Raw genomic sequence first — 19,467 nt, 5'->3', positions numbered from 1 at the left:
GCATGTGTGTGGTAGGCTTTTCACTTTCGTAGTGTTCCTAACTTAGCAGCGTGATATAGTTCCTGTGTGGCTTCCAAACCTCCGGCTTGATCAAACAAAACTCTCACACACACACACACACTCAGTGAGCCCAGTGGGAGCCTCATTTAATGAAGGTAACCCTTTTGGTTTAGGCACCGGGGCAAAGGTTGGAGGTTAAAGCTTAAGGAAGTGCAAAAACCAGACCAATTTAGGAAAAGAGGAAGAGAGAGCTGTGGTAAAGCGGATAGAGAAGGGCGAGTGTGCGAGGAAGAAAGCCACAAAAGGTCATAGAAACAAAACAGTGGAAAGGTAATATCAACAAATCATCAGGTACTTTTCCATCTGACGGAGACAACAAACCATCAACCAACTTTCTCTGCTCCTCTCTTTCTTTAGGGTTTGACCCACTGGAAACCATAGTTCTGAGAAAGTGTCTTCTTTTCAGGCTTCACATTGATTATTGAATGCTCACTTATGTAATACAACTTGTCTTTGGACTATTTCCCCAGCTGTGCAAGTTTACTGTCGCTAACATTATTTTTATTTTATTTTATTTCCTTTGTAACAATATTATTGGACAAATCAATTTATTTTTATTAGTAGTAGTCGTAGTAGTAGTAGTAGTAGTGTGGTAGTAATAGTAGCAGTAGAAGTAGTTATTGTAATTATTGTTTTTGTAATTATAGTAGTATTATATACTTTCAAAGTCTTTTGGATTTTATATTTAAAGATACAGTAATTATTTGAAAAATACATTGTTTTTCAAGTTTGTTGCTGAATGTTTGGTTATTCTGGTATTTATTCCTTTTTATTTTTGTGTCTTAGTATATTCTACTGTTATTTCTAACTATAATTTATTTATTATAAACAATAACAAGATGAAAAGACTTTTTAGCGAATTTTCAACTGAATCATTTAATTCTTATATAGCTCACTTTTTTTTAATAATGCACTCATCAGTAAATTTTATTTCATTTGTGTTTCATTTCAGTTTCACACATTTGGCCTATCAAAAAACCCAGGAGCATGTTCTTTAGGATACTTTTTTGTATTTAAATGATACCCTCATGACATTTTTTGTCTAATTTTGGCTTAATTATTTTCTATTCTCAACATTTGTGTGCTACATTATTTTGATGATGCAGTATATTTTAGGTGGAGAATGCTCCTACACACATTAAAACATGATTTCTCAAATCAAAAATATATACCCTACATTTACCTGTGATGGTGGAGGGACTTGTTTTCCAATTATGATCATGCTCTAATAGATTCATGTCTAACCACACACTCACATCGAGTCTCTATTCCACTTGGATCGCCCAAATCCAAACTTGGATCTTTAAGTGTTTATCTTTGCTGGATTACTCTAATCGAGACTGACGCTTCTGTATGCAGAGAAAACATGCTAAGTGTGTGTGTAAATATACTCCAGCTAAGTATTTACAGAGAGGTGAGTGTATGCTTAGACCTGTCAACCTGTCCAGTCTGTGACACAGGAACATATTTTGCAGATGTCTGCGTCAGGTTTGTGACATCTAGAGTGGGAAGGCCGATGTGTGCTGCAACTAATGGAGCACTTGCTGAATATTTATTTAGTTCCTGAGTTTCTGTGGCTAATAAAGCCAGGCTGTTTTCCAAATTCCCCCTGGTTCCGTGAAAACAGTATCAGGATACACTTCATATGAGCGGGCCAGTGAGCACACACTCTCTGGCAGGGCAGTGTGTTGTGGTTATAACCCCGTTCAACCTTCAAGTCGTATTTCTCGCCGTTTTCTGTTGGTAACTGATGATTCTCTGATTCTTGAGTCACAGACTGAAGAATGTGTGGAAGGCATTAGCAGTTAGCTGCTTACCATAGTAAAGGTCAGAGAACGCCAACTGGGGTTAGGAGAGGGAAGGTCAATAGTGAAGGGTCAAATAGTCTGTCTGGAGCGTGACACACAAACGCTGAGTGGTCCACATCCAGCAATACATCTGTTAGCTGTTCATCTGCACTGCTCCCGACTTAACCTCAGTTTCTCTCCTGTACATTGTTATTTATCATTTTATTATTGTGCTTTGTTTTATGCTTAAACATATTTATTTCATTCAGTGGCTCGCACAGCAGGAAACTTTTCTATATTGATCAGATTTATTTTATTGCACTCAACCCTGGATGCCAGTGTCTCTCACACAATGAGGCTCCAGAAAATGGATGTTTGGATAGATGCACATTTCTTTTTACATGTTTGTGTCGTTAACCCAGAAAGTAAGGCAGTTAAACTTTTCACACTTTCCATGGTGACCCTTCATGTTTAGGTGAATTTTCCTCCTGGGGAAAAGTTGTTTTCTCAATCATTCCAACCGCACATGAACAAACACATAAATAAAACTAGAGCATTGGTAAACAAATCACCCAAAACAGCCCCGCTCTGCTCACACATGCTTTATTTGTTAAGTCAATCTGAGAGCAGTGTTGGCAGGAGGGTATGACTTTAATGGAGTTCACTAGCGCCCCCCAATGGTTGGTTTAGTCAGATACAGTATATGCTTTAAATGTACATTCCCTGAACCCACATACCTGTCGAGGAAGGTCTGGGAGCTCGGGGGAAGATTATTACATTATGATTTGGAGTGCTTCCTGGGCAAGAGGCTGCTTTTTGGTGCTGAGCTTGACTTTTGCCTGCCGTGCTCCTGTGATCACCCCTGTACTGCTCAGCACAGCGGCTGTGTGACCGCTTGACTCAAACGCTCTCTCACATTTCTCCTGCTCTCTAAATGAGTCTGACTTCTGCTTCTCTCACTGCAGTGATCTCAGCGAGAATCAGATCCAGGGGGTTCCACGGAAAGCCTTCAGGGGAGCGGTGGAGATTAAGAACCTGTAAGTGGATTTTGTTTTCATGTATATGCATGCACAACTGTCACCCACTCTCACCATGCTTGCGAATGCGCACAATCCCCATGTGTCTGCGCATCAATATTTCATTCTCTTAAATGCCAAGTGGCTTCTGCTCGCACTATCGACCGCTGTGTATCGCCAACAGTGTGTGTGCGCGCACAAGTGCATGTCAGGTCGCTGGCATTTCTGTCTTCATGTTTTGCTTCTGCTGGAATTATGATGATGAAAGATGATTGCAGTTCAACTGACAGATAAAGTAGTTGTCTGAGTGTCATTTTATGGAAATTGATTTTTTTTCCCATTGCTGTGTGCAACTGAACATTTTATGACGAACACAATGCAATTATTGCAAAGGGCACATTTTTATGTGTTCCTGTTTATGTTCACGGCTAGTGTTGGGTGTGAGGAGAAAACAGTTTTGGAAGTTGGAAATCACATTTTTGTTAGGGTCTTGATGTTTAACCGACTTTATGATTTGCCTCATTATTAATGCAGGATCATTACTTTTGTGAGTCTTGCTGAAGTGTAACTTCCACTGCTGATGGTGTCAGGGTGATAGGGTTTAAATGCGGACCGATGAGTGTATCTTCATCATGATCTAGGTGAGAAGCCTTGGAGTTTTTAGCTTCTCTAAAGATGTGGCCCATAAGAAGAGCATTAGTGTCTGCACCAGGGCACTTTTCACCTGGTTACCAGTCGATCACTGGTCTCACGAATGAACAAGTCAACAGACCATTTTTTGTTAACTTCCATCAGTATATACAATTAACATGTTAATTGTAACATGCTAAACTGAACAGAAAGGTGAATCCATTTATTTAAAACAAATCAATGGATGTCACGTCTTTGTTCTCTTTTCAGATCAATATGACCTTGACCACTGGTGTCCTCAAGGATCAATTTTAAACCTGCTTATCTTAGCGCATATTCAGTTGCTGACTTAACTCGTGGAGAATATGTGGAGATCAGAGAGTGATAGTGTGAATAGAACCAAATCTATTTTGTTAAAATTCTGTTTGTGTTTAGCACATTATGTTACGTAGCACTCTGTGGACTTAGTGTAAATGGCTGGCAGACTGCTATGTAGATGAGTGGAATCCATGTTAGTTAAAAAAAAAAAATGCATTTTTTGCTTCCTAATTTGATAAGTGTTGCCTTTCCCTTCACTTTCTCATGAGAATGGCGACAGATCACACTATTCAAATGAGCGACAGCTTTGCGCCCTGAAGGGTTAATTCCACAAATTAAAAAGTGATGTGTAGTTTTACAAATACAATTTATCAAAAGAAGGTATTTTGTTCGAGAAGCCACCAAACTAACCAAAGCGAGTTCTTCAACCTACACATCCTTGTTTTCCTGTAGATCTATTTTTAATTGGATATTGACCTTTAAGAAAAGTGCAACACTCTGTCAAGCAGTTGAAATGATTTTTTCATCTGTGTAATCCATCACACTCAGAACCTGGCCTGAGAAAGACTTCACGCCACCAGTCCAGCATGATGGATGCGGGGACATAAACACCAGCAGACACCCAGAAATATGCTTGTATTGTTTATGCATATCTTTCAATCTATATCATCTTGCACTGGTCAACTAATGGCAGACCCGGTTATTGATTCACTTTCCCAAGTCGATGGGGATCTATTTGCATGGGCCCAATCTGATTTCAATTTGGTTATCAGTTTAGCTTGAATATGGCCGAGATTCTCTGAGAGCTAATGCTGTAACTAATACAGCCCATTGTTAAAGATACTAATGATCACATGAGTGGTTCGAACTATAGACAGACGTAGTACACAGCATGAATCAATATATGACCTTGCACAACATTTGTTTTTTAACCCAGCCTGAAATGAATGTCTTTTGGAAAATAATTTCAGAGAAGAAAGAAAAAGGTAGTAGTCATTGAGCACGCCACTTTAAATCAATGTTTAAACATAAATCAACATAAATCAAAACTGAAGCAATGTGTATTTAAATTAGAGTGGGTGACGTATTTCCTGGTTGTCACGAACTGCGTGGCGAGTTTGGAGATCCTCGTGCAGGAGAAGCCAGTGTCATTAAAGCATTAAGCACCTTGGACTATGAAGTAGATGTGAGCCAGGTGACGTGTCACCATGTCTTCACAGTAACACGCTGCTAACGTTGCTTATGAAAAACAACTAAAACTATTTTTACAAGCAAAACAGGCTTAAATAAATCCGTGTCCACTGTGTCGTCCAGTGTAGCTTACCTCAGCACGAAACATCAAGAATCCAAATTAAAGTAGCATGAACTTTTCATGGATTTGACAGCTCCATTAAAGACTGTTGGAAGTTTGCCAATGTACCACTTTGTTTGCTTGGTCATTGTGTTGTGTTATGAAAAGCCATCATTGTGTCCCACCTTGAATTAGCTTTTGTTATTAGCCAAGTGTATTAGCTAATGAAGAGTTGTACAAATTGTTCCTTATTGAGGAACTTGCCTCCTGAGAGCGTTTAAACTCATGACACACACGGACGGTGACAGCACATGATTTACCGTCCTTATGTCTTAATGAAATTGTTTCAGCGAAGCCAACGTGAGAAAGAGAGAGAGAGGGAGCAGTAAAGAGAGGCAAGCATACAAATTAGCCGTCAGATAGCAGAGGGGGGGAAGTGACTCGTAGCTTTACGGCGATAACAACATTTTGCCAGAACAAAGAGCTCAGGTAACGGAGATCCATCAAGGAAGGATTCATTTCATTATTTTCCTCTGTGATCGTGAAGGATTAAATCACTGTGGGTTTATATTTCAATTGATTTTGTGTGTAGGCAGTTGGACTACAACCACATCAGCTGTATCGAGGATGGAGCCTTCCGAGCGCTGCGTGACCTGGAAGTTCTGTGAGTAGATTTTTATCATCAGAAACCAGAGTACAAACATGGATTCTTAATATCGGGTGGAGTTTATCCGTCAAAGAGCTAGCTATTTTGTTGCATTGTGCTGATGTAAGTGATGATGTAAAAATGTCTAGCAATGTCAACAGCTGTGATATTTACCTAAAGAATTGTCATTTTTTTTGTCAATTTCTGATGAAAAAGTCAAAAATATTTTTTGATAAAATGCAATAGGAGGCATTTACCGATATTAAAGGGACTGTGTTGAGATTTATTTAAATGCATGTCACGATATTAGGTAGTAATTTACCTTTCAGAGTCTTACATCATAGTCTTCTTGCATTTTAGTGTGCTAAGACTGCTAATAAGTGTGGTGTTGTTGTGAGGTCTCCTGGTGAGTCAGTCTGTGTCTGGTCTCTCTTGCGTCTCTGCAGCACACTCAACAACAACAACATCACCCGACTGTCAGTGGCCAGTTTCAACCACATGCCAAAGCTCAGAACCTTGTAAGTCACCTGTCACGGAGGCGTGGGCCTTTTATGTGGTGTGAATATGAATAGAAACGGTGCGACCTGTTGAGGGCAGATCACTCATTCCAGTGTTCTTTTTTTTCATCCTTGTGTTCCCCCTCTCCAGTCGCTTGCACTCCAACAACTTACAGTGCGATTGCCATGTGGCCTGGTTATCAGAGTGGCTGCGTCAGCGCCCCCGTCTGGGACTCTACACACAGTGCATGTCTCCACCACATCTGAGGGGCCACAACGTAGCGGAAGTGCAGAAGAAGGAGTTTGTCTGCAGTGGTATGTAATGATAGAGCACTGTGTCACATGATGCTCGCCAAACATTTCGGTTTCATGCGGCCACATGTTGTGCTTTCTCTTATTTTCTTTCACTCTACCACTCCAAGACTGGGACGAAGGCAAGTATGATTCATTCAAGGAACTGATTGTATTTCATGAATAACAGTGCCAAGATAAAAGAGCAGGAGCGAATCTCTCTCTCTCACCTTCACGCTCTCACACCCTCCTGCTCTTTTACATATTGCACATTAAGATCTGACACCTTGAATATGCGGCACCACGGGGATTCTCTCTGCGCATCACATATTATCCCAGGATAATCTTGGTCCTCTGTCTCCGTGTAGGTCACCAGTCGTCATCATATTCCTCCTGCAGTGTGTTACAGTGCCCTGAGTCCTGCACTTGCAGTAATAACATTGTGGACTGCAGAGGAAAAGGCCTGACAGAAATACCAACCAATCTGCCGGAAACTATTACAGAGATGTAAGTTATGTGCACATGCATTTGGATGAGACCTTGTGTTATCATAGTCTGCCTGTATCCGTAGCTTTTTGAGAAGAATGAAATGCCAGTTCCAATGCTCACCTACAGCAGCAGATAGAGAACACTTGCCAGATAAACAAAGAGAGATCCTCTGACATGACTTAATATAAGTAAAACAGCAGGTCAAACCAGAAACCACACTTGGCTTGGTCATGATGTACATCTGCGGTGACATGAGTCCTTTGCTGTCTAAAGTCCTGGGGCATCTACTGGTGTGTCTGTGAGTTGCAGCCTAATAAAAGCCCATCTACTGCACCCTCCTTTACAACTGAAGCCATTAAGCTTGTAGGAAAAGATGCTGGAGTTTTATGGTAACATTTCTTTCTGTCTGTGAGACCAGTCAGCCCAGAGATCATCGGCATTTATGTAATGAATATCCAAAAATAGGTCATTTAAATTACATTAATTACACTGCAAACTTTTCATGGATGAACATTTATGTACCTTACTGTGCATCTTTATTGACCATCTCTGGAACTAGCCTTTACACAGTATTTTTAATTTCATTTTTAATTCACCAGATGACCGCAATAAAATTTTTCTATTCACCCCAACTTTGCTATTTCTTTCGCTGCCCAGTGACAAATGCTGCATGAGAATGTTTGCTCGATTTGTCTTCAGACTGAGCCTTCTTCCTTTTCACTTTGCAGACTTCTTGTTCAACCTCACAATAAAAAAAAACCTTTAAGCAGATTTGGCACGTCGGGCTCGTGGCTTCATCACTTATTGACTCATTTTAATCTTGGAAAAATAGTTTGAATGGAGCCGTTCAAACGTGTGTTCCAGCGGCGCTTCAAAACGCTCGAAAACAATAAACAGTTATTCAGCGAAAACAAATCCTGAGTGGAACTGAAGACAGCTGCGAATGGAAATCAAACCCTTTTGTTGGAAACGCTTTATAATCAAATTAGGAGCTATTGCAAAATCTTTGATTTTCTAGTCACGATGATTGTCAACATGATTAAGTCTGTTTTTTTTTCTTCTTCTGCCTGTGTATCATTTTCCTTTCCCCACTTCCACTGGCCAGACTTCATTGTTCCCAGCTGATGCAGCCAAACAAACACTTACAGCAATTCCAAGGGTTTGGCGAACAAATGTGCTGTTGTGGCATGAACGTGAAGTACCAAAAGTCAAGACAGTTACATCCCTGCGGCGTCATGCTCAGCACTTTCATGACATCTATCTTATCTTTTTATGTATATAGATCCCATTATTTGACATCTGGCTTTACTCAGTCAATCATTTAAGTGACCATACAAAATCTGGATCCATTTTCAAATCTCTGAAACCAGTAAAATATACATTTGTTTTGTGAATTTGGAACGATGCATCTCAAAGCTCTAATAACAAGGTCACTGACGGGAGCAAGTACAAGAGCGAAATGTGATCTCTGGCAGAACAAAATGTACAATTATTCCTAAAGTCTTCAGATATGGTTTGCTATATTCTACATAAATGTGGGCCATATTAAATGGCTTAAAGGGGCCAGTATTGGCACCCGGGTCTGGGGTTTGTTGCCTGTGGTTTGGAGTTTTAACAATTGCGTTTATATTTACACTCAATAACAATGTTTTTCATGATCTTTCATTTTTTGTAGTTACTCTGACTGTATATTTCAAATTTTGTTCAAAGATGACAGCAATATTTGAAGAATAGTTGTAGAACTGTTGCTGTTTAAATAGACTATAGAATATAACATATCTAAAATGTATATAAATAATACACCAATCATTTCATAGTTATGTGCAGCTTGTGTATGAAGTTTGGCACCAGGAGTATGAATTGCCTTTGACCAAATGTGTTGACACGTGCAGTGCACAAGGACAAAAGATCAAATGTATTAGCTGTGTTTGGAACTGGTCATCAATGTGACTTTTTCAGAACAATCCCCGGAGAAGGCGCAGCAGTACACAAAAGTGCAGTGATACTTACATGTGATAGGGGGGTTTTAATGGCCTGTGTGTGTGCGCTTGTTTCCAGACGACTGGAGCAGAACGCCATCAAGGTCATCCCAGCTGGGGCCTTTTCTCCTTATAAGAAGCTCCGCAGAATGTAAGTTAATGAGGAAATAAGTGAATCATTCGGTGTGTGGCGTGTTGTGACCTTCGCATTTTTCTTTGCCTGCCTCTGCTTCGCTTTCTGACAGAGACTTGAGCAACAACCAGATATCGGAGTTGGCCTCAGACGCCTTCCAGGGTCTGCGCTCCCTCAACTCACTGTAAGTGCTTCAGACAAGAACACTGAAGATGAAACCTTAACCGTAAATTACCACACTGTTTGTCCAGACTCCCAAGCTTAGTTTTCTGGTGAAGCTCTTTATATTGGATTTGTGAAGTAGCCACACTGTCTTCGATTGTATCTTGTTTGGGTTTATGTTTCAATGAGAACTGTGGATATCTATTGGAACAAAAACACAGATCGATCCGGATGTGGCAAGGAAACTGTCAATGAATTCAGCTCTCTAGACGTGTTGAGAGATGATGAAATGCTAACTGTGCAAACTAAAACGTGCTGGCTGATCTGCAGTGTCTACAATATGAGGGAGGGAGATCGTGGGTTGGACATTGCAGGAGCTGTAATTGGTTTTCTCTACCACATTGTCACAAAACAAGCTTGGTTAAAGCACAAAGCTCTCTGAAAGTTTGATGAACTCATGATAAAAGCAGATGAACGTTGTTCAATAGATGGGTAGAACCCAGTCAAACATTAGAGTCTGACAATAGAGCCACTACCACAATTCGACTGGAGTTCTTGAAGGTGGTTTTAGGTGTGGATTTGTTGATTTCTACAAGGAAAACCCAGGATGAGACTGCAAGATTGTTGGTGTTTGGTAGCACCAATGTTTGGTGGCGAGGAAAGGAAATGTCTGGGATTCTTTGGTTCACAGAAAAGTGGCTCCCATACTCCTGCACAGTGTCAGTGATGGATGTGCAGGAGATGATGAGCCAGCCTCTGAGAATTGGACGTACATGTGAGAAGAACAGTAGTGCAGCTGGCTTCCTGTTTGGCCCGAATCGCTGGTCAGATTTTCGGAGTTGCGTGTGGAGCTCAGTGAAGGATAGAGGAGCGAGCCACGTCGAGTTGTTTCATGAAGAGTTATATTAAGGTCTTGCCTCCCGAAAGTCAATAATTCATAAACACAGAATAGCTGAATGGAGGCTTCTGCCACCCCATTACACATCCACCACAGAGAGAATAGGACGCACTTTCATGCTGACGCAACACTTAGCATTTGTCTCTCACGTTTAGTAGCTCGGCGTGTTTTTGATCTGCCTTTGACGTAAATGAGCCGTGGATTTTGTCGCGCGTGTTTGCTAGAGAGTCTCCATGCTAATGTGTGTGATTCTTTAATGGCGCGACTTCTCCCATATCCAGAGTTTCTCTGCCTCAGGTCTCTCTGGGACAGACACTCAGCACAATGAAATAACAGCCAATTTGAAACACATGTTTAGCCAGTGTGTACAAAAAAAATTGAATGACTGTGTGTGTCAGTGTTGGGAGGGGGAGTCTCACCACTGCCATATTTGTCTCCGCCATATCTGAAAAAAATCTTCCCTCTGACAACAGCTCATATCTTTCGCACCAGAGCCTTGTTGTGATTTATAGAGGTTTGTTTTTCATTCTGACTTTTATATGAAAAGAAGTCACAACCAATTATACTTTATGCTGTTGACAAAGAGCCAAGTGTGGGGGTCCTCGGTTTTATTAGTGTGTTTTGTCCCTGTGGAGCCAAGAGCATGATGTCATGTTTGTCCCTCATACATTCAGAGCTTTACATATTAAAAAGAAAAAAACTTCCCATTTAGTTCTGCGGCGTTAAACTCCCACAGTCAGATAGGTTTTAAAATATATGACTCTTTTTATGACAGAGTATTATATTTCATCACATTGTGTATTTGAGGTTGCCATGGTGATTGTTTTTCGTTTGGCGTTGGGACATGCTGTGCATTACATGTAGAGAACCTGCAGCAGAAAAGCATGTTTGAAGATATATATGGCAATAAAAACTTTTCAGCATTTTACGAGACATGTCATAACTGAAATAGGTTTTTATGGACATTTCCATTCATTTACAGCTTTAGAGGGAAACATAAATCAGTGGAATAAATGAAATTTCATGGAAAGTCATCATCATTGTCTTCTAGCGTTTCTCTCCTACAAGGGTCAGCCAGTGCGCTTGTTTAATTTGGCCTGGCTTTTAAAGAGGATGCCCTTCCTGAAGAGACCCTCCCAATTCACCACCGGCTCACCACTGAACCCGGGCAAGGGTGCATTATAAAAGTAAAACTCATCCTGCTGCTGGATGTTTCCATCTTACATGTCAGTAACATGATTTTTTAGATATTGAACCATCGATCACGCTCCATTTATGAAACGTTTCAGACAGTTGTAGAAACAAGCTAGAGATGCAATGTGTCAAAAGCACCATTGAGGAGTAAACAAAAGCATTTTTGTCATAAGTAAACACAGTAGTTGAGCTGTGTGTATGTATAATGATTCTAATAACTTGAAAGGACACTGAGACAGCGCATACCTTCATTAGACTCTCATTTCAATAGTTACCTAATATTATTATCCTTTGTTTTTATCTGTATAGTATTTGTTAATTTTCTGAGTGCAATGAGCTCAGTATGATAACAGGTGGCAGCAGTGTCATAGCAGGGAATGAATGGGGAAAAAAACTCCCTCAACATTGGTTAGTCCACATTTTGCTTGTGTTTACTGAAGTCAAAATGTCGGCTTCTGCCTGTTGAACTGGAGCAGGTCAGGTGACCAGTTACCAAATGAAAAATTATGAGCGGAAGTATTCGCACAGTTAATCCAAACAAATGCAGATATTGAATAAGTAGGACACCAATGAAGTGGAGTTAACACTTGAGTGAGGACGTATCATTTGTTGAAATGCGTTAGAAGACCAGATTGTGGCACAGGCAGCTCCAGCACGCTTGGTGGCTAAGTTGAATTTACTTCCATATAACTAACTATTTTTGGCTTCAGTGTTTGGGTTGTTGAGGTTTGGAACATACCAACTACAAGGAGTGGCTATGCCCTCTTTAGGGCTGGGAACCTTTTAGTATCACACAGTTTTATTGGAGTCAATTCATTCATAATGATTTCTGATCCGGTTAAAGCAATACGAGCCCCCGCTTTTGTTGTGACGTCGAAGTGCTTGATTTCATTTTGAAATGGTTACACAGTGTTCTCGGGCATTTGGTAGAAACTGAAAAGCTGTGAATTTGAAGTAGCGATTACTGCTGTCACCTCAAAGCAAGAAGGTTGCCAGCTTGAATGGAAATTTGTGTTTTGGAGTGAACTTGTCAATGTGGAGTTTGTACAGTATGTTTCCCTCATACATGAGTGGGTCTCCACTCCAAAAACATGGAGGTCAAGTGATGAGTCTAACTGGTCCCTAGGTGTGAGTGTGTGGCTCTGTGGGTGTCTCTCAGTAAGTGGTCCACCTGGACTAGCTGCCCCCGGCTTTTCACCTCAAGCACGACTCTGTTATTCACAGCGAGCTTTTGTTTCTTTCAGTTTTAAGTGATAACTCTATGCTCATTCATATATGCAAAATAGCAGCAGTACAAGGACTGCTTTAATTCACTCGAATGCTGCTGTTAGAAAGACAGAGTCGCTGAATCCTGCCATAAACAATGTCCTCTTGACGTTAATTCAAGCTATGAGAATCTAACAATTGGAGTTGGGAAGCCGTGAGATTTGCCTTTTGATATTTACTGACAAAACAGCCTCAAATTTTCAGCCTCAACTATCAAAAACGGAAAAATAATAAGTCTCAATCCTGCAATTCATTGGCTCGGATCAAAACAGTGCGTGACCCAAATTCCTCTTATCTGAAAACTGTTGACTGAATACAGGAACAAAGCCAACTGAAAGATTTTCCCTGATTATTTCATGACTCGTGTATCCCTGACTCGCTGGGGGCTTGAAACCTGCAGCTGAGGAGGCCTGGACTGCATGTTCAGTTTGATGAAGCTGTTTTGGTGTCATCACATCCTTTCATAGCTGCGGTCAACCGTTCAATGCAGCCCCCCTGGATACTTGATACTGTATGGATCGTTCCATAATGTTTCCGTTTCTTTTCCTTCTTCCGTCCACAGTGTCCTTTATGGAAATAAAATCACAGAGATTTCAAAGGGACTTTTGGAGGGGCTCTTCTCTCTGCAGCTACTGTGAGTACAATAGACACACAGACACTTCATTGATATTCTGCTGGAAAGTGCTTTGCTGGAAGGCTGTCATCAGACATCATGATTGAAAATCATCACCGCTGACCTGAAACATTTGAAACACTCATGGAGGAATTATAACAAGATAAGCTTTTCATTTTCTCCCTTTCACTCTGCTGCTCATTTCTTTCAGGTTACTGAATGCTAATAAGATAGCGTGTCTGCGTGTGGATGCTTTTCAAGACCTCCACAACCTCAATCTGCTCTCACTGTACGACAACAAGCTGCAGACCATCGCCAAGGGAACGTTCTCTTCGCTCAGAGCCATCCAAACACTGTGCGTACACACAACTGCTCCACACAGACTCAGATTCACCATCCATGGGCATTTTAAGTAGCTGTGATGTTCAGATGAGCCCACTCTGCTTTTGTCAAGTTGTTTCACAGATTTATTGGACTCATGTTTTCATGCAAAAACGCATCATTATGAGTCTGTGAATAGGTTATTGTTACACACAGAACGTTGCTGGTTAAACACTGTTGTCGTTCTTCAAAGATCAATTATTATTGCTCAGATCTGTTGACGTCCTTTTGTGTGTGTCTCTTGTCTCTGTGTGCTGCAGTCATTTAGCTCAGAACCCCTTCATCTGTGACTGCCATCTGAAGTGGTTGGCTGACTACCTGCAAGACAATCCCATTGAGACCAGCGGCGCCCGCTGCACCAGCCCGCGCCGGCTTGCCAATAAACGAATTGGACAAATCAAGAGCAAGAAGTTCCGCTGCTCAGGTACACACACACATACAAACGCTCCCGCTCGCACAGACTCCTGAGAAACTCCTGTCTTCTCATTCTGTGTGTTCCTGCTGGGTGTTTCCTCTTCATGAGCCGCAGCTTCTTCTGTGGAAACTCTTTTATGTGAGCAAATATGGCCCGCAACGCTGAGTTTAAAGGTGGCAACTTGGTGCGAGTGAAATGTAATCCTTCTTTAATATGTGTGTGTGAGTTGTGAGCCTTGGCAAGAAGTAGACAAAACTGGGCTAGAAGACAAAAGCAGTAATAAGCGATGCTTGTTGAGATGAAGCATGATAGAATAAGTGTCTAGTCTTTGAAGTTTCCATCACAATGTGTAGATATAAAAACAATATATAATTCATCATTTTTAATCAACGGCAAAATAGTTTGACAGTACTAAAACATCTGTTCACTTCAGAGAGGCTTCTGGTCTGACTTCCTTGTCTTCGTCCTCTGTTGTAAACTGTTGCAGCCAACACTGAGGGAGCTTCTTCCCATGTCTTGCAATGTGTCACAGTAGTGGAAGTGACAGGAACATGCCCTTAAACCCACACCCTCTCGCAGAGCAGGCCTGTGATTGATTCCATTTTTTTCTGGGCTGTCAAGTACTTTATAATTTTGGATGGTGAATTTCCCCACTGTGGGACTAATAAAGACCATGTAATCTGAATTATTAATCCTTGACACCAAAAACTTCCTACATTACTGAACTCTAATATAATTATTGAAGAATGACTTGAACAAAAATAACTTGTTTTTTCACTACTGTTTTTTATTACTGTGTTTGTTGAACAACTGGGTATAGACATTCTTTCTTTTCTTTTGTGGACATGGAAGCGTCATGATACTGATGCAGTCTTTCTTTCTCCTGCTGATAGCTAGAGAACAATATTTCATTCCAGGTACGGTAAAAGAAAGCATGAATGTGTGGCGTGAGACACTGTTTGGCCCAAATGCAAATGCTGCACATGGATTTGCTCGCTTGGAGTGATTTCTGCATCGGACACTTTCAACTCACCAGGAATGTTTGTGACGATAAAGCGCGCCACCCATCACTGCCAACCTTTTGTGCTGCACCGATCGAACACTGGCATTAAGACGTTCACAGGAGAGATCAAGAGATGCAGTCTGGCTCTGTGCAGTTCCAAAATTAGATCTTGGATATTGATTTACTCTGGAGGAGGGAAACTTTTTTTTTACTTGAGTAAAATTATGGTCTATATTAAAGTAAAGCAGAAAGGACGAGCAACACTGGCTTTTAGTTGAGCTGGTTCAAAAATCAAGTTATGAAGCAGAAATGTAAAACAAAAATCAAAAAGATGAGAGAGCGCGATGACAGAGAAATGTGGCACGCAGCTTGACAGAATTAGGTAGAGAGCAGACTTGAAAACAGCTTGAACACCAGCTAAAAGATAAAAGTCTTCAAATTTGGATTAACACAGGGAGAAGGGGGGGATATCGACCGACAAGGATGGGACAAGTTAAACCAGTAAATGTTGAATGAGAGCAGAGACTCTAATGACTGAGAGGGAATATGCAGAGGCACCGTCGCCTGCCTCATTGAGTACATTATCTCAGCTAATGCATGAGGGTGTGTCCCTGGGCATTTGCGTATCTTTTGTCCGCAGTGGAACATCAAAAGGTCACACAGCCGAAACGCTTGGAGGGGTATCGGCAGTGTATGTAAAGCAGACGTGAACGTGGGCTCGGGACTTAAAGCGATCATTACTGCAGCAACACACCGCTGTGGTGTGTGTTGAACCGAGCCATGCTGGTTTGTGCGTTTGCTCACTGCAGTCATTAACTCTGGAGCTCACCGGGGGGACAGAGGTTTCAAAGCCCACGTAGCCACATACAGGGCAGTGCTGAATAATTTAGGCACATTGGAAGGCTAAAAGTAGAATAAACATGTTGAACCGTGCTGCTTCGGCTTTGTCTACACTCCCTCACTTTGGTGACTGAAGTGCGCACAAAGCACTCTGAAGTCACTTAGTGTTTTCTTTTTTTGGTATGTAAGTTTGTGTGTTTTTGTGTTTCTTTGACACAAATCAAAGGGAACCAAAGCTTGGCATAAAAAAGCACCCCATACGTGACGGCATGATTCTCACCATTCACGAATCATTACCCCGTTAAATATTTCAATGCCTGGAGGTCTGAATTAAACAGCATATTCCCATCAGCTTTCTCCATCCAGCTCTGACAGACTAGTGAACTCTTCTTCTTTTTCCTACTGCCTCTCTCACACACTCAGGAGTACACCATGTTGGCTGTAAGTAACCCACAAAATTTGGAGAAAACTTCTTTTGCGTCAACTCCAACCCTGTAAACCTGTTGTCCCCGCGCCAGCCTCTGACCTCCACACCACAATGACCCTCTACCGTGCCTTCTCTTGTCTGATTTAAAGAGTCAGTCTGTGTGCGTCTTCCTGTATGTTCCCGGCGTGCTTGTGTGGGAGTGACGTTTGTCAGGCCTCCGTGCTGCTGTTGCTCTCCTCCCTCCTCCTGTTTATGCTGATGTCTGCAGATGATCCAGTATCTTCTTCACTGAGTGATATGACTCTGCTTTATCTGTCTTAGAGACCCTCTTCATCTTTTCTCTTCTTTTAATCCCCCGCTCATCTTCACATTTTACCGACAGACAGACAGAGAGATCCCACTTAGTAAAGCTAGGGGGGAGGGAAGAGGACACCCTGGACAGGAGAAGCACACTCTCCCACTCACTATGCTCTTGCTTATTAATGTGTTTTTGTCATGTGGGAGGAAACTCATTAAACATCCTCAGATAAAAATGTAATAAGAGTTTCCATTTCTGCCATTTCCTCGAAACTGTTTAAAGAGTCTTTGGTCACACGTTCAATCACATGCACATACCCAACAATCTCGAGGGGGCAAGCCGACAAAAGGCACGGAGCAAGCTTTAATATTTGATGAGCTGGGAATATAGATGTGTAGACAGCAGCAATCACTGTCTTTCATTTCTCACTCCGCTTTTGGGTGGGTTTTCTCATCTTTTGCTTTTGAATTAATAGCATTGTATTTACAAATGGACCACAACTCGTTCAGTAAATTGCCAATTTGGATCCTGTTACATGGATGAAGCAGCCATCTTTAAAACAAAAAGCGTAAGAGCTGGAACCTTTAATGAATTTTTCTTTCTTTTTCTTGAACCAGGAGTACAAATTTAATTTAAAATGTGTGACTCTTTTGAATGTGAGTTGTAATAAGTGCTTCAAGTGCTGCAGTTCACTTGCAGTATGAGTGGTACCAATGTGAGATGTTAAATTGGATCATTCTGGCTGCACTTTTACACCAAGCGATCTGGTTCCTAGAGAAGTCACAAATGAAACTGTTCAATTTATACACATTTGTAAATACAGATGCGACTTTCACATTTTCACTGTCACTTTGGTGCTCTCCCTTTTCCACCCCAGCGCTGTTTTTCGTCTGTCCATCTCTCTTTTCTAATCGCTCCTCCCTGCATTCCCTGGTTCTATCTCCCTTACTGCCTCCTTCTACTCCTCCTTCTCTCCCTCTGTCCTTCCATCCCTGTGTTCCAGCTGAGGAGCAGTCAGTCAGCAGGTTGTTCCTTTGTGCTTGATCTAACCATGTGGCTGCCAGGTTCCTAAAGTGGAACATGGTTCCGTCAAGCACCATGGAACGGCCCTGCAAACCCCTACAGCATGGCCGAGATGCAGGAGACCACAATCTCCTGCTTCCCTTTGTGACCCATGCGTGTGTGTTTGTCTGTGCGTGTGTGTGTGTGTGTGCGTTTGAGCTCCAACTGCTGTGCCTTACTTCCCTGTTTGGTGCTGTCGTTGTTCAAACTAATTGTTGCTCTGAACCCTGACAGGCGAAAATGGACACCCTGGTGCTTTACACTGATGTGACTGTGGATGACATATTAAAGGGGACAAGTTTTGTGTCCCGGGCAGTCGTGGTTGTGAAAAAAAATGGAGCATTTTGAAGCCGCACCCTCAGGGAATGTTTTGTATGATCGTAATCAGAAACACTGCTTTGAATTACTCTGACAATTCTAAGCTAATCCTGCAACTTGCGTCTGCATTTCATCAGAATTCTTCATTTTTATCACAATCTTGAGTTCACCCGCAGTGTGAGACGGTGTACAAGTAATCCATGGATATTATTGGAAAAGCGTTTCTGACGTTTTGATTACATTTGGGGTCAGGTACGGAGGATTACCGCAGTAAGCTGGGAGGGGACTGCTTCGCTGACCTGGCTTGCCCTGAGAAGTGTCGCTGCGAGGGCACCACAGTGGACTGCTCCAACCAGAAACTCACAAAAATACCAGATCACATCCCACAGTACACTGCTGAACTGTGAGTCACACTCCATGCATCTGTCTATAACAATGTGTGTGGTTCGCCGGTCTTCTCAACTTTCACCGCTGACTGGCTTTTGTTGTTGTGTCTGTTCAAACACCTCCTCGCTGCTCTGTTCTTAGGCGTCTCAACAACAATGAATTCACTGTGCTGGAGGCGACAGGGATCTTCAAAAAGCTGCCACAGCTGAGGAAGATGTGAGTACTCTTTAAACCAGATCAGAATATTCAAGAGTCATACGCGGGTCACAACAACACAAGACGTTGGGAAGTTGCTCAAGAGAATGAGATTTACTTTGCTTTATGTCATCATTATCATTTTTTATTTGCCTACTCCTCTTCATCTTCTCCAGCAACTTGAGTAACAACCGCATCACTGACATAGAGGAAGGGACGTTTGAAGGAGCTTCGGGGGTCAACGAGTTGATTCTGACATCCAACAGATTGGAAAACATACACCACCGCATGCTGAAGGGCCTCAGCGGACTCCGTACTCTGTGAGAACAAGCACACTTGCATATGCATACATATCAGCCTATCAATTATGTGGAGATATAACAATATGTTCCAGCATACTGCCAAGGCCTCCAAACTAGTTCATGAATATTTAAAACAAAAGTTTAGACTTCAAATGTTTTGTTTGCTGCTCAATTGGCAAAAATATTTTAAGTTGAAGTATAATTCATACAGTAAATCCTGTTGCATAAAATAAACTTTTGCCAGAAAGAGGCATTTCTTTCAACGTTAATATTAATTTAATTCATAGGGTTGTGTTTTTCACTGCTGCAGTAATCCTTCACCTCGTGTGTGTGTATATATATATATATATATATATATATATATATATACATATATATATATATATATATATATATATATATATATATATATATATATATACACATATATATATGTTTGAAGGCTGGTATTTTCTTTTAAAAAATAAAATCAGTTATGTTTCAGATTCTTGAATAATTAAAAAAATGGAGGTGTTTTCAGAGATGGACATGTTTGCAAATCAAACTAGGCCTGAGGTAAAAATATATTT

At 41.3% G+C, this 19,467-nt stretch overlaps 1 protein-coding gene across 16 annotated transcripts in view; it reads left to right on the top strand.

Moving 5' to 3' along the window:
* Positions 1–19,467, top strand: part of LOC128753932 (slit homolog 2 protein-like) — an 82,287-nt gene that overhangs the window by 46,525 nt on the left and 16,295 nt on the right. For 8 of the 16 annotated variants that reach the window (XM_053856162.1, XM_053856160.1, XM_053856158.1 and 5 more), the window contains exons 5-20: positions 2,813–2,884; positions 5,695–5,766; positions 6,195–6,266; positions 6,397–6,560; positions 6,668–6,679; positions 6,905–7,043; positions 9,084–9,155; positions 9,250–9,321; positions 13,220–13,291; positions 13,482–13,625; positions 13,912–14,075; positions 14,960–14,983; positions 16,333–16,350; positions 18,267–18,417; positions 18,543–18,617; positions 18,773–18,916. In XM_053856162.1, coding sequence (XP_053712137.1) covers positions 2,813–2,884; positions 5,695–5,766; positions 6,195–6,266; positions 6,397–6,560; positions 6,668–6,679; positions 6,905–7,043; positions 9,084–9,155; positions 9,250–9,321; positions 13,220–13,291; positions 13,482–13,625; positions 13,912–14,075; positions 14,960–14,983; positions 16,333–16,350; positions 18,267–18,417; positions 18,543–18,617; positions 18,773–18,916 — 1,467 coding nt within the window. The remainder of the gene's footprint in view (positions 1–2,812; positions 2,885–5,694; positions 5,767–6,194; positions 6,267–6,396; positions 6,561–6,667; positions 6,680–6,904; positions 7,044–9,083; positions 9,156–9,249; positions 9,322–13,219; positions 13,292–13,481; positions 13,626–13,911; positions 14,076–14,959; positions 14,984–16,332; positions 16,351–18,266; positions 18,418–18,542; positions 18,618–18,772; positions 18,917–19,467) is intronic. The other 8 variants (XM_053856166.1, XM_053856167.1, XM_053856152.1 and 5 more) reach the window with 4 other exon arrangements.

This window comes from Synchiropus splendidus, chromosome 2 (genome assembly GCF_027744825.2).
Source record: "Synchiropus splendidus isolate RoL2022-P1 chromosome 2, RoL_Sspl_1.0, whole genome shotgun sequence".
Taxonomy (NCBI): Eukaryota; Metazoa; Chordata; class Actinopteri; order Syngnathiformes; family Callionymidae; genus Synchiropus; species Synchiropus splendidus.
The sequence above is the reverse complement of the archived record's forward strand: the minus strand, read 5'-3'. Positions and strand labels throughout refer to the sequence as shown.